Source organism: Hypomesus transpacificus, unplaced genomic scaffold, assembly GCF_021917145.1.
Source record: "Hypomesus transpacificus isolate Combined female unplaced genomic scaffold, fHypTra1 scaffold_124, whole genome shotgun sequence".
Classification (NCBI taxonomy): Eukaryota; Metazoa; Chordata; class Actinopteri; order Osmeriformes; family Osmeridae; genus Hypomesus; species Hypomesus transpacificus.
Window position 1 is genome coordinate 424,296 of NW_025813703.1, and position 14,812 is coordinate 439,107.

The 14,812-nt window shown below is 39.5% G+C and overlaps 1 protein-coding gene across 3 annotated transcripts; it reads right to left on the minus strand.

Annotated features, from left to right (window-relative positions):
* Nucleotides 1-118: 118 nt before the first annotated feature.
* grhl2b (grainyhead-like transcription factor 2b) lies at nt 119-14,641 on the minus strand. Of its 3 annotated transcripts, XM_047050570.1 has the most exons (16): nt 14,123-14,641; nt 12,525-12,711; nt 12,271-12,338; nt 11,722-12,085; nt 11,250-11,308; nt 10,982-11,138; nt 10,619-10,730; nt 8,007-8,101; nt 5,563-5,721; nt 3,971-4,028; nt 3,716-3,855; nt 2,849-2,886; nt 2,458-2,549; nt 2,044-2,129; nt 1,796-1,860; nt 119-1,634 (listed from the first exon to the last, which is right to left on the minus strand). In XM_047050570.1, the coding sequence occupies exons 1-16, from the start codon at nt 14,140-14,142 to the stop codon at nt 1,520-1,522; spliced, it is 1,815 nt and encodes a 604-aa protein (XP_046906526.1). In that variant the 5' UTR covers nt 14,143-14,641; the 3' UTR covers nt 119-1,519. The 3 variants fall into 3 exon arrangements, with proteins under 3 accessions (XP_046906526.1, XP_046906525.1, XP_046906524.1); XM_047050569.1 differs by lacking the exon at nt 14,123-14,641 and having other exon boundaries at nt 3,986-4,028; nt 12,525-14,116; XM_047050568.1 differs by lacking the exon at nt 14,123-14,641 and having other exon boundaries at nt 12,525-14,116.
* Nucleotides 14,642-14,812: the final 171 nt, after the last annotated feature.

The window sequence follows — 14,812 nt, forward strand, 5'->3', positions numbered from 1 at the left end:
TTTTTTTTTTTTCAAACATAGCCAGACATCCCAAGAAAAGCTAACGTTTTTTTTTTTTTACTAATACAATATCTCTTTAATTATAACTCTTGACTATCTATTTAACTTGAAACATAACTATGCACAAATTTGATTTTTTTATTCAGAACAAACAAATTTACATTTTCACCACTCAATATATAAAAAAAATCCACAAATAAGTAACTTGAAAGGATACAAATGCACTTAAGTACTTGTTTAAAAGAAATGACGGATGGTTGAGCCAAAAGCCACAAAAATAAATAAGACAGCTAAGAGTAAGACGCCATATAAACACATAGGATCCACATGAAGTCTCTCATCTTATGCACATGACACTTGAAACCTTGGACCATTTCAGTATACTTGATAAGACTTGCTAGAGCTGCCCACTTCCATACTAAGTATATACACTTATTTACACTGCAGTACAACATTTCTACTTGACTATCAGTGGCCATTATTTGGAACAAAAACATACAAATACAGAGAAATAAAACTGACACTTATTTTAATATATACTTGCACAACAAATGGATGAATATTATTACTGCTCACTCAAAATGCAATAATTTGAGCAGTTCAAGAAGGCATGAATTATTTTAAGTTCATCCTGACTTTCAAATGTAAGAGAAAAGATACTGTTATTGCACAGACTGGCACTTTTAAATGAGACTAAACACCCCAATTTTAGCCTTAGCACCTCCCTTCATATTTTAGATATTGTGTGGTAATTTCTCATGAATATTTATTTTGGGTCTTCCTAAAAAGCTTGACATGATTCAGGTTAGCCTAGTGGTATTACCAGCTGGAATTCATACGACCCCTTCCAGTGAGGATGAAATTATAATCCAAAAGGGCACCTCTACATCATTAATTATTTCGAATCTTTTTAATCACTAGGGACAAAACAGATGGGAATAACTAACAAAAAGGCTACTCCAAAATAACCATTGTGAAAAGAATTGTCGGAATCAAAACCAGGATGGATGTGTTTAGTCATGTGTGAGCAGTGAACATAGGTTTTAAAAGTGGTTTTGGTGTTTAGTTGCTCTTGAAAATTGTGTGAAATCTTTTGAGTCTAAAGTTGTATCCTAATTTCTTATGCACTTTGAATGAGGAAAATATCCTGTGACAGGATGTGGAACGATTCAGACATGGAGAGAACAACTCTTGTGCATCCTTCTCCTTTCTGTCCTTCTTCCTCCTTGTCTGTCTGCGGATTTTAGTTGAACTGGATAGAGGCTGGTCCCAACACTTGTGACAGGGCTAAGATACAATTTGTATCCCCATTTTGAGTGGTCTCCAGTCACACTAGCCTTTCACTGGGGCTTTGGATCAGAAGTTAGTCACAAACCAATTAACTGTCCCGAACAACTCAGCTAATCAACTATCAGGTACCACAGGGTCGCAAATCTCAACCAATCAGCTGTTTGGCTCCACCTAGTCTTGGCCTCTACAGTCTCGTCTCAACCAATCAACAATCAGATTCCTTTGTTCTTCAGATCTCAGTGAGGGTCACCTTATACGAGTCTGCGTAGCTCTCGATATTCAAGATGAACGTGTCTTCATTGGAGTAGTGCTCAATGATGTTGTCGTCCATGTTTACCAGAATCCTACAAAGACATTTGACAAAACAATATATACTCTGTTAAAGGAATGCACTTCAACACATTAGAGAATATATAAATGATGGCATTCCTTTCTTCAACAAACAAAACAATGGGTGCTAAAACAACAAAGAATACTGATATTATGCTCATTATCTTTTACTCACCCTTTTTTGCTCTTCTTGTACACCTTAGCTATCCTCTCTGAGGGTAGTCCATATTTCTCTGATATCTGTGTAGATGAATGGAATCATTGTGCAATTACAAACTGGAGGTGCAAATAACAGACACAAGCAGAAAGGAGAACATCGATAATCTTTTCTGCCTTGTGAATACGATTTTCCCGATTCTCTCTTTGTCACACACATACACACACAGATTTACACACAACTCCACAAGACACACCAATACGTACAGCATCCATTAGACCTCGCAGTGTGGGAGACTTGAGCATGAGAGCATCAAACACTTCGTCTGACTCCTTCCTCACGTACAGCAGCACTGCATGGAAAGACAGAATACAAACACAGCACAGAGGAAAGATAGCAGTTAAGTCATTTCTCAAATCAAACATGAAACACTGTGGCTTGTTTTGAGATATTTTGTCTACTTGCTTCTATCATAGTATCAAAAAATTGCTATTTGATACATATATATTGGCACTACTGCATGCCCATAAAAAGTTTTTGTTATGACAGTAATGGCATAGAATAGCAAGTTAGGTCTTTGATTATACTAGCAGGTACTAATCTGGAACCATTGTTCTGTCGTAAGGTGATGCTTTTCTGTGGCAAACATGTTTCTAGAGACAGAGAAGAAGAAAGACTACCTCTCTTTTGTGTCTCTTCTTTGATCAGTTTGTGGGGGGAGGGGCTGAGGTCGTCATCGGACGGCCTGAACATCCTCTTCACCAAGACACTCCTGACAACAACATCCACAGCAAAAACAACAACATAACCAACAAAGATTTGTCGTAACCTCTGAAAAACACAAACACCATTATACTTCTCACATGCACTGGACACAATTTTATTATGATGAAATCACTGCACGTGCATATGTCTGAATGTGTGTTTACTCTGTGTTTGTCTTTAATAACATAGTAATAAGTAAGTGCAATTGTTTGTGTTTGGTGGATCATTTTCATACATGGTGTTCATATTTGCATGTGTGTCTGTGTATGGACATATAGACATATGTGCCTGTCTGTGTAGACTCACCCTTCTCTCTCAATCTCCTCTGTGTTGAAGGCAAATACCTGAAACAAAAAGTTGTAATTTTAATGCAGATATTTCTTTAATCGCTGAGATACATTTTAAGGGAACTGTGATCCACTTGATCTCCATTCTAACCTAACAACAATATATTTTGACTATTTTATACTATATATATTTTAAGTAATATTAATTTTGCTTTCACACAATACTAAGAACATGTTAAACAAAATAAAATAAATGTGGTCTCAACTCGTACAAATCAGTCTAATTATTATGAACCTGTTCTGACTGTGTGCAAAATCTTTTTATAAACTACCCTTTACAGTGATTCAACGAGGAACCAATCTTGATTCCACCTTGTAATGCCCCCATGAATTGTCAAGAGCCATGAAAGGAGAAATATTATTTGAAAGGAGCCAAATATTTGGCAAATATATGGCATGATTGGTAAGAACAAAGAGAGTGCATGTAGACTGCATTTGTGTTTTCCTTTTGACATTGTTTTTGAAGTGTCAGTGTTTTTAATTCGTTTTCTTAGTTTACTGAGTGCAGATCACATTGAGAGACAAAGGGAAAAAGGCATTTATATATTTCAAAAAGCATTTTAGAAAACAATACCTTCTATTTACCTATAGAATGTGCACTAATCTTGAAAAACAATTTTCAAAAGCTGTCAAATACTTGATCTACTTGGCCCAATCCAATGAAACCAATAGAACAGTCCAATACATTTTGTTTAGATCTTTCTCTGTTGCCCTTCTCTTCAATTCTGTTTTACAATAAAATAGTTGGTAACTTGATTTGAGCTTGAGTTCATTTGATGCAACAAAAGTTACAACTAAAACGTCTTAATATCTTAGAGTGTCTAACCTGTCCAGCCCTCTGTAGATTACCAAAGTGAACATCTGGGATGAAGAGGACAGGCTGGGCCTCCAGGTCGGTCATGGTCTTGAAGAAAGTTGTGTCCGCCTTCTTAGGTAGCATTATGACACCCACACCTCCATCCTTCCCTGACGCCCCCAGAATATGAAAATGTAATTATACTTTACTGTACCATAAACATGAACGAATAAAACTTCACACATAACTGTCAACATAACTGGCAGGAAGAACTGGAAGTTCAACCTTTTGTCTTCTTACGGTTCTGTTTCCTCTCCTCATCCCTAATCTTTCTCTCAGCACCCTGGGAGAGAGAGATGGAGACATAAACAGAGACAGAGAGACAGCAGATAGATTAACGGATTCAACTTTGCCTGTCAAACTAATTATGACGCCACTAGGGGGAGCTAATAGTTAACACTCCATTTTTTCTCTCCCAATAGACAGGTTTTGTTCACACAAAAGCGGATAATTGTGCATGGTTGTGTGTGTGCGCTCATGTGTGTGTCAGTGTTTCTGTGTCTGTCTGTCTAACTGAATGTGTGAATTTGTTCCCTATATAATACTGTATCATGGCAAGTGATTGTTCCTGTTTTTTTCTTCCAGTACCAAAGACCTGGGAAAGGTTATTGTATATATATATATATATATATATTAGCCACAATTGTATGTACTTGAAATAATTAACAGTAGCTGATGGATGGAATATATAACATGTAGATATGATGAATTGGACTGAGATTAAGGGCTTATTCACATAAAGGGGGGGATTTGAACTAGCCTGGCTCTGCCGTCCTACGTACTTCCGCTCAATTTTGATTTTGCTTCTGTACTCGGTCTAGCCAATCAGTACGTAAAGATTTAGCAGGTTAATTTTTCACCGGCAAATCAGTGAACAGAGGGAGTGGCTGACAACGATGACGTTGATGTCGTGCGCTAGTTTGTGTTGTACTTCCATAATTGCGGCGGAGAAAGATGCAAGCGAAGCCATTCGGTCCGTTCGTTGTAAAGCCGGAGCAAGAACACGTTTTGATGAGTTTTGTTGGTGGCCATTATGTTGTTGCCCTGCTCCCCAAACCCCCCAAGGGGGGGCAGCTAGCTTTGTTACAGTAGTGGTGAAGGAATTGGCTAAGGCAAACGCAAGCGATTGGTTATGACAGATCAGAGTGGCTCTGGGCAGATCCAATAGCTTTAAACTTCAACAGAGTACCCGCCTACAAGGAAGTCAACGCTTGTCAATGGAGCGAGGCCAGACTCTAGCTGTGTCTACTACCGCACACTTGTGCACTTCGAGTAGGGCCTACTGACTTTCAATGCTTAGGGCGCCTCACTCACAAAACCAGCATAATTAAGTGCACTGAAAGTACCCAGATGGCGCACTGCAAACAGTCCAAAAAAAGCAGTGTACAACGATGGACACTACTCGCCCTAAACAGGCGCCATCTTGGCTACGTAGCGGAAGAGGAGGAGCCCTTTCGGCAGCTTTTTCCACTTGGGGTGGAGAAGCGTGTTCATTTTGGCAGGTTTTGCGGGTGTCACTTCCGCCAAGTGTTTAACGCAAGTGTTCCATTTCAGACAGCACTTATCAGCGACGGAGTGCACTGAATATGTAAGTGCATTGTTTTGCAGTGCACTGTATTGCAGTGTACTTCGTAAAGTGCGCGGTAGTAGACACAGCCTCTCTGTACAAATGAAATGTACGAGAGTCTGGTTAGGACCAGGCTAGATTTGAACCTGCAATTGCTCAATCTTGTGTATGATCCAATGTATGTGCATGTTTGTTTTTGAATATGCGTGTCTGTCTGTGTGTATGAGTGTGTGTGTGTGTGTTTGATTACCTTGTCACAAAAGACCTTGATCTGGGAGTAGGCTCTATGGAGGGGCTTGTTGCTGCGGTTGTTGTAGCTGTACGTGTCAATCTGGATCATCAGAGGCAGACCCTTTACCCCCTTCTGAGACGAAAAGTCTGTACTCAGACAGTTTACCGTGATGAAGATCTGTCAAATAAAAAGCATACTGTCTCAGAGAACAATCAACTTGCCTTGGTCTATCTAATTATTTAATGACAAGGACAAGGTCAGTGCCTTTGTGAACAGAGGATGAACATGACTATAAAGTCTCTCCTTTTTTATTTTCACTCATTGCCTTCTCAGACCACATACTATAGAAGTGGGTCCTGTGTTAATTACAAGGGAGAGGACAAGTAAGGAAAGCCTATTTATGTAGAGATTCTGCCAAGTTCAGCCAGGGCCAACCACTCCGCTTAAAAGACAGTACACTGCGGGCGGTAGAATGTTCTGGAAAAACGTGGGAAGCTCACACTTTTTACATTTTGTTACGTAACAACAGGTAAATGTAATATGGTGATTCCTTCTCGAACAGGTTTAAGTAACAGAGGCACATTTTCAGATTTTCTAGAATAGGTCAAAAATCAAGTAGGCTCGCTTCAACAAGTCATAGCTTCCAATGACGGATTCATCCCCCCGGCTCATCGAAGCACTGAGGAGTCACATACTGTACAATGAACTGGGACTATTTTATGTTTTTGATATTTTCTTTTTATGTTTGTATTACTTGAGATTGTAGTTGGGATTTAAGTCACAGTTTGCAATAAAAAAACGAAAAAAGCATGGCAGCCTTACATTAAGGTTATACTAACTACCATGTACCTACATACCTATAGTTCCAGCATTGTAGAGTCATTACATAGGAACTGCTATGTAGTTAATCTCAATCATTGTTTAATGGGACAAATTATTATACTTATTAAGTCACACTAGGTATGAGCAAGGCTGAGCTTTTAGTTGAAGGTGTCACAACCTTCAACTGCCCCTCCACAACACCCATTTACCCCTTACACCTCTCCCCCATACAGTGCCTCTTATATAGTTAGTAATATCCTATGTCACTAAAACCTCTAAACAATTTTATTACATAGCATTTCCAATCTATTCAGATTCTAACTGCCCTATTCTCATAAAACGTGTATACTGAAACAGTTATTTCTGTCTTTACTGAGTTCTAGCAAAGTGAATTTCTATTACACAATTCAGGGTATTTTAATTACTAGAATGGAGTGGTTGTTTATTAACTTGTCCCATAAAAGAACCATTACAGCAGCCCAAGAAAAGCTTTTCAGAATCTGAAGCTACCTCACTTATATACCAAGGTGCAAACACTTATTCTTCAAATAAATTGAACTAAATACAGTCACAATTGCTCTGTTATAACAGCTAACATAACAGATATTTTTTGAGAGGGAGAATTTGAGAAAAACAAAAAACAACTTGAATAATTCTGTGTTTCAGAACACAAACTCTGAGCCAGAAGCTCGCACAAAAAGGAAATACAAAACTGATTTTAAAATCCGTTTATTGGTAATAAAGTGATGTCTTTCCATCATAGACTAAAAGCTGGTAAAACCTTTGATAAAAAGCTAATTACAGTCAATACTGGCTAATTTAACCAGCAGAGATTACTGAAATGATAAAAACTCATTTATCAGCCAAAATAACTGGGCTTAGTTATTTTAACCAGTCTCTTTGTCCTTTAGTTTATGACAATGGAGAAGCCAAAAAATACTCATGTTAAATAGAAGAGTCATGCCAAGCCCTGCCCCTGAGACAGAGACTAACACACTGGCCCAGTGTTGCCGCTGAAGGCGAACATTACACTTACTCACATGGCCACTGTGAGTGTGTGTATGTGTGTGTACCTGGCAGGTTCACAGAAAAGAGGGCAAAACAAACAAAACAGGGTGGGGATAGGATTAAAGCGTTTGTGCCTGTGTGCATGTGCATGGCCCCTGTGTGTGTATGTGTGTGTGCGTGTTTGTGTTTGTAGTGTGATTGACTGTGTGTAAGTTGGGGGGTATATGGCCTGACCTCAATGCACAGTTCTATGTGTGGGCGCTACAGGTAAGGAGAGTCTACAAAGGTAGAGAGCACAACAGAGCCAAAGTAAACATCTTTAGTTTCTTTTAAATATTACTCTCCTATTCATTCTAGTCACAATAGAAAGATAATAAGAGTGAATCTATTAAGAAATTGACTAGTGACACAAAACAACCCTTGGGATTCTACAGAACATGAATGAGTGCCTAGTGAATCAGTGAGCATGTGAGTGTCTGTTGTAATCCTATGTCTGTTTAAGCAGACAAGCAAGTGCCCGTGTTTGGCAAAGAGTGGATAAGCATAAAAACCGGATCAGTGACTTTTACGTCCAGGACACACCTTTACAGTGAGTAAACATGGAGGGTTCTGGGAAAGTAGTTTTTTTTTACCTTGGCCTCTTCGTTGACATCCCAAGTGAAGGAAACGGCGTTGTAGGCAATCTCCTCAATGTTCCCAATGGTGTTGAAACTCTCCTTGTAATCCGCTGTAAGGGAGGGAGGGAGGGAGGGAGGGAGGTGGAGAGAGGAAGGGAGGGAGGCAGTGAGATGCTGTTCTCCACGGGATTTGACATAGGTACATTATTTGAGATTTTAAATACATGAAAGGTGTGCTTTCCCCAATTGCAATGCATTTAAAAGGGTCTTCATCTGACACAGGTCTAAGATGAACAAAATGCATAAACAAGTATAAAGTAGGGTAGAGATAAGCATGGCAGTATGGATTTGAAAAAAATATTTTAGCCTTGATTTTCAATAATCTCTTAATCTTCATACCCCCCAGAAAATAAAGACCAAAATAAATGCACTATCTGCAAAAAGCAGGTAGCTATTGTTGGATCGGATAACAAATCCACATTATCAGACGGCACGCGTCTGTGTGATAGAGCCTTATCTGGTTGTGTAAACAAACTCTCTGGCTTTGCAAGAAGAGGCCAATAGCGGAAGCTATATCATTTCAAGTAGTTTATTAATGCAAAAATAGGTTAATGATTGGGTAAATAAATATAACTACAAGAGTAAGTTGTGGTCAGTGCTTGGTTCATGGTTAGTCATTGCTTTCAAATTGTTACAGTCAGAAGCTTGGAGGGGAGACAGCTATATTTCTTTATTTTCCACAATCTGAAAGTTTCACTAATCTGAACACACCTCAAGCTCACAGTTCAGTCCTCTCCCCAATAAAGACAGTTGCAAAACAAAGTCATGGCGACTTCCATGTCCGCTATATTCCCCTCCCCCGTTAAATGGACCCATTCAAATCTCTGATCCTGTGACATGGCCTCAGGCCTGGAGAACAGTTCTGCCTCAACTGCTATTCAAATCCATGGCTTGTCAAGTCAGAGGTGTTGAGTTACACAGCCCCTGTCTGTCTTGGAGCGTTCTACATCCAGTCAAAGCTACTGCTGGCTGCTTGTCATTTAACTAGGGGTCACCTCGTGCCACAGCCCCCCCCTGACTGCTTAGACCTGGCTACTTAGAGGGTCGGTTCCCCCTTTGTAAGATCAGGAAGGAACAAAGATGGTTTCCATCTAAGCCTCATGGTAGGAGGGTATTTTTGTTTTCCAGATATTGGCTCGGCCTTGAATACACAGGCTCATTTTACTGGCAAATCACACCATACGATCTGCCTAAGCAATATACTTCCTCATACACCAAATCCTCTATCTGTTGTATAACTGAAAAGCCAAGGGCAATGAAAATCCTCTTGTTGCCTACTGGCATACACAAGAGGAACCCTATGGATCGCCCCTATGGATGTTATTACTAAAACAACAACGAGTTGTACAAATAAAAATATTTTAATTCCTGTGAAAAAACGAAAAGGGGAGAAGGCATTTCAAGTCTATCATCAAATGTCACAATATGTGACAACACATCATGACCAACTGTGCCTTCAACAGGCAGGTACAGAACCAATCCTGGGAACACTGCATGCATTCCACAGTGTGTCTCAACAAGCTGTGGACTTGTAACTTCCATATTGAGATTCCCACATACCACCAAGTCTCTACCTCACCTGCAGGTCACAGCTTGCCAGATGCAAAAGAGCTTGAGAGCCTAGTCTCACATAAATTCATTTCTGTTGGAGGTAAACAAACACCTTTTAGGATTCAAATCCATCAACTGAAATTGTCAGGCGACAATGGTGAAAGCTTTGACGTAAACAAATTGAACAATAGTTTGGAGTGTAGAGTGACCCCGCAAAATCGGACCTGTGAGTGAACAGAACGCATCCAAACAAAATGTCTATCACTTTTTTAAACCTTTTTGTCTGTTGCTGTAAATGTAATTCAAACCCGTAAGAAATACTTTGTCTTAGACTACAGTGCCAGTCGAAGACACATTATCTTATTCAATTGAATGGGAAGGTGTGTCCAAACGTTTGACCGGTACTGTAAGTATTGCATGGCATTGTAGTATTTATGAAACAGTGTGAACCTGGATGTATTGTTAATGCTGTCATCGACTGAGTCAGTTGGAAGAGCACAACAGACGAGTGGGGAGCAGTGTGCCTCCAGGGTTGTTGGACAGTAACGGATAATCCCAGACTGTTGTGCAATTTACTGGTTGTGGTATTGTCATTACACAAGTTTATCTGAAGTAGCTGGAAATATACAGCATGTAAACCTAATTTTAGGTCACAAAAGAGGAGTATGGCTGTTAACCTTTTGGGCAACATAAGACTGCTGACTGTGGAAACATCTTGAATTAGGTTAAGGAGACCCTTTGGTCCTATCCTGCCCAAAGCCTGTTGAGAGACCTACATAGAGAGGAAATGTGAAAGGATTTGACTGAAGAGCCATCACAATCATCTCTGTACAGTCACCACTCATTGAACATGAGTGGTGACTGGTTTGATATGGAATTTCAGTTATCTCAAAGTTAACTCAGTGAACATGATTCTTGGTAAGATCTCTGTTACAGATACAGATTGGTTCCTTTCTTTACGCAGTTATCAGTTTTGCAGAAAATTCAGTAAACTGTGTTATTGTTTGAACCATTACCTATATCCAGCACCCTCTGTTTGGCAGTGTGTTGGCGGGAATGCCAGTACTTCCAATACTTCAGCTGTTCATCTCTGTTCTTGTCCTCACTGAAAACAACCATGATCACACTCTGAGTCGGCAAGAAAGAGAAGAAAGAGAGAGAGAGACATGTTTTAGTGGGATCCCTGAGGAGACCTGTCAAGGAGGAGTTTATTCTGGATCAAATACACAAACGGTAAGAGTAAGTAAGAGGGTTAAGGTCAATGCAGTGGGTAGGGTCACAAAGTCCTCAATGGACTTCCACTGAGAGGGAAGCAGAACATTGAGGCATTACCACACTGATATTCCTTATTCACATATTTTATGTTCCCTATTTCTCACCCTGACTTTGCTGATGGGGTGTCTTAAACGTTTATTGACCCCAAGTTCGCTCAAGGTGACAGCGTAGAACTGGCCCTTGTTCAGGTACGTCATTGGCCCCTCCCCCTGCTTCTGGCGCAGGGATCGTGAAGCATCAAGTGTGTACTGGAAGGTGTCACTGTTAAAAAAAAAACGTTTCTTTAAAAACTAAGCTTCAGGTATTGATCGTTAAAATAAAGGGTTGAACAGATGAATATGAGTATTTGATGGGACTAGTGATGTAACTTACACGGCTTGCTGATCAAAAATGAATTCGGCAGGTGCCATTGAGGAAGGGGTATGGTATTTCTGTGGAAGTCATCAAGAGAATTAAACAACTTCAGCACATGACATGGAAATCAACTAAAAAAGGAACACGATTTTCACCGGTATACATGCTCACATTTGAGTATTTTAAATGTTTATATCAAGACTATAAAGAACATAATATTGTATGTAGTTGGTATGCTTAGCAGGGCTCACAGAATTGCAACTAAATTGCTCATACACAGCACAGCAGAACGTTTGCTACGTTCAAGTCTATTTAATCAATATTTCAGTTTTGTTTTGAATATAGCAACTGTATATTTATATGTATATAACGACTTTGTATACATTTACCATGGATACTACAAATATAAAGCTGATGGCATTTGAATAAAAGCTTTCAAACACTAACATGTTCTATTCAAACAATATTTCCTGTGTCAAGTTCCTCTCACCCCATCGCTCTCTTCCTCATAGGGGCTGTCAGGGGTGCTTCGTTGGTCATCCTTGACATATCCAGGATGATTTCCAACTGTCTCATCATAATGGTTCTGTTCATAGATGACTCGCCCTGGCTCCTCCCCCTCTACTCTGTAGTGAACCCCACCAGGTCCCATGAAGACTGGCGTGTACACTTCCGCTTTCACCACGGCCACAGTGGCGCCACCATCACCAGACCCAGACCCAGAGACGTACGGCTCTCGCTTGGACTCCAGGTGTTCTGTGTTGATTGACAGGTTGACTGGGACAGACTTGAGAACCTGGACACGGTTGTCAACAGTTTCACCATCATTCTGGCTGTTTGCCCCGGAGACACACCTGTTAGGTCAGAGTAAAAGTCAGTGAGAAAAGCCTTCTGTAAACATGTTTAAAGGACCAACCTCTGTCCACAAATTCACACATCCAATTATTTGTGGTTACATGTGAATAGATGTGTTTGAAAGCTGAAGAAAAAAAGATGTATTGTTTTCTACTGATATTACATAATCATAAAATGCACTGACCTCTTTTCTTGCTCTTCTGAAATGTCCACTACTTTTGCAACAGGCAACAATCTCTTTTCTTTAGGAACCTAAAAAAAGAGCCGTATGAACAGGCGTAGTATGAACATCAACAAGTTCCGCATGAGGAAACCATCCACCTATCCCTTGCATGAGGGGATCTCTGATCTCACATAAGTTTGCTGAGATCTGATTTCATAGTATATCAACACAAATGAAAGCACAGGGAATTAAGAGAAACGTTCCACGACTCGGACCTTGTAATATTCGTAGAGCAGTCCGAGAGCAGCGGCACTGTCCTCATCTCCGTTTATGCTCATCATGGCTTTTGTGGCGGCCGTCAGGGGATTCTCCAGGTAGGAGCGCCATGCCTCATCCTCGCTGGTGTAGGCCCTCCTTTGGTGGTAAGAGTTTTCATTGGGAACCACCACCACCAGACGCTTACTATATGTACACACACAGAATAGCACACACTCACACACACGCACAAACATTGTGGTCATCTTCAATTCATGTGCAAACACACATACACATGCAAACACATGTCTGCATGTCTGGATCTGCCTTGTCACTGGAAAGGCCAAGTCAAAATCACACGCACATTTAACACACTTGTGGGTTCAATGACAACTCTTTCAATTAAGCAAGTCAAGGACATGGAAAAGAAATACTGTACTAACCCTTCTAAGACCTATGCTATATTAATACATGAGATGGACTTCCTTGATTTAGTGTGTTTTACTCTACTATTTAAATGTTATTGTTATCTCAATTAAAGTAAATGTATGTTAAATATTCTTCATATTATCATGCAAGTGTCATGTCCATCTGCTTCCATTTTACCACTCCCCAAAAAGGATAGTCTTTCTCAAGACTAATTTCTTGGCTAGATGGTTCTCTACAAAATACTCTGACTATCCATGTCAAAATTAGTGCTACACAAACAGGAAATGTTGCTAACATACCAAAGCAACTCATGATTTTGTGCTGATTTTGTGTTTTACATGTAGGCTAACAATACTCCTGTGAACATTTACTGTGTATTTCAGAGTGTAGAAGTTTATCTGCTCATTTTAATAAGGAACTGGTAGGCGATTGTTAGCTGTTTATACACTGGCACTGTGCCTTTGAAAATACTGTGACAGTGCTTGGGTTCTATATGGTATTGTATTTGCATATTACTTGTAAATATATTGAACAGCATAATGCACCTTTCAATTTCATAATGCAATTTAATTGTTTAAATTGTGTTAGAGATACATTATTCACAATTTATTATTATTATTACTTTAACTAATAACTAGTATTATAAACGAATAGAACAAACAAAAAAATAGCTAAGCATAACCGGGTATTGGACAGCTTTTTTACTTTAATTAATGAATTAATTCGTGCAATGGACATTGTCAAATAGTAAAAAATGAGATACGTCTCAATCCCACAGGTGTCACAAAACTGACCAAGAAAACGATTCTGGTTTCTTCAAGAATCTGAGACAATAGGCTAGGTATTAAGAAATTCATTCTTAGAGACTTTAAACATGTTCTGAGTCTATCAAACAGAAAATGATGTAAACAGATTTGTCTCATCCAAAGGTATTCCATCTGTCGAAAATGGCGAATTCAGCCACAATCGAATAGTCAACGACGAAGTTATTTCCTGTAAAGCTGAGCTAAAGTCTAAATAAGACAATGCAAATGATATGAACTATAATAAAAAGCTATCATAGTTTCGAAACAAAAACAAAAGTTTTCAATTTGTGCCTGCCAGAATTAACTAAATGTAGGCAACGTTTTCGAATTTAAAGTCTAAAGTAATTAATGCTCCTTTCTCCAGGTATTGTTTGATCACTTACTTGTCAGTCTCTTGTGACATATTTTGTTTCCTCCACGTTTCTTCCTTGTGAAACTGGACTTTCAAGTCGGTGCAGATGAGAGTGCGAGGCTGAGCGGGTGCGAACTGCCAGAACCTGGGCTACAGGTAAATCAGCTTTTCTAGTACCACGTCTTTGCCAGCCCCTCACCTTGCAGGTAAGCAGCGCTGCACCTTACTTTATGTCCCGATACAAAGAAGGGGCATTAATTATGCAACAGCAAGTAAATTATTCCTCGATATAAAGAAACTGTAAATTTTACCTTGCTTAGCTAAATGGCAATGGCTAAACTTTGGTTTGAATTCTTTTAGTTTAAAGTATTCAGGTTAGGAGAGGGGGAGCCTTTTTGCTGATTGGTCCGTAGTCTGAAGACATACCTCAGCGATAGGCTGTCACGTCAGTGAGCCATGTAAGACCCTCCTACTCCACTTACTAGAAATCTGAACGAAGTGCTGTGAAACGCATTTGTTCTTCGTAAGCGTTAGAAATAACTAAAACGACTTAGTAGATTGTCTCTCTACGAATTATACAAATAAGTGAGCTACTGGATTTTTTTTATCAACTTATAGGGAATAGTGATTATTACAAATGTTATAAAAGGGGCATGGTGCACGTTCTTGAAACGGGGTGCGTTGGGGAACTTGCAGCATGACTGCACAGCCTTAAAGATGG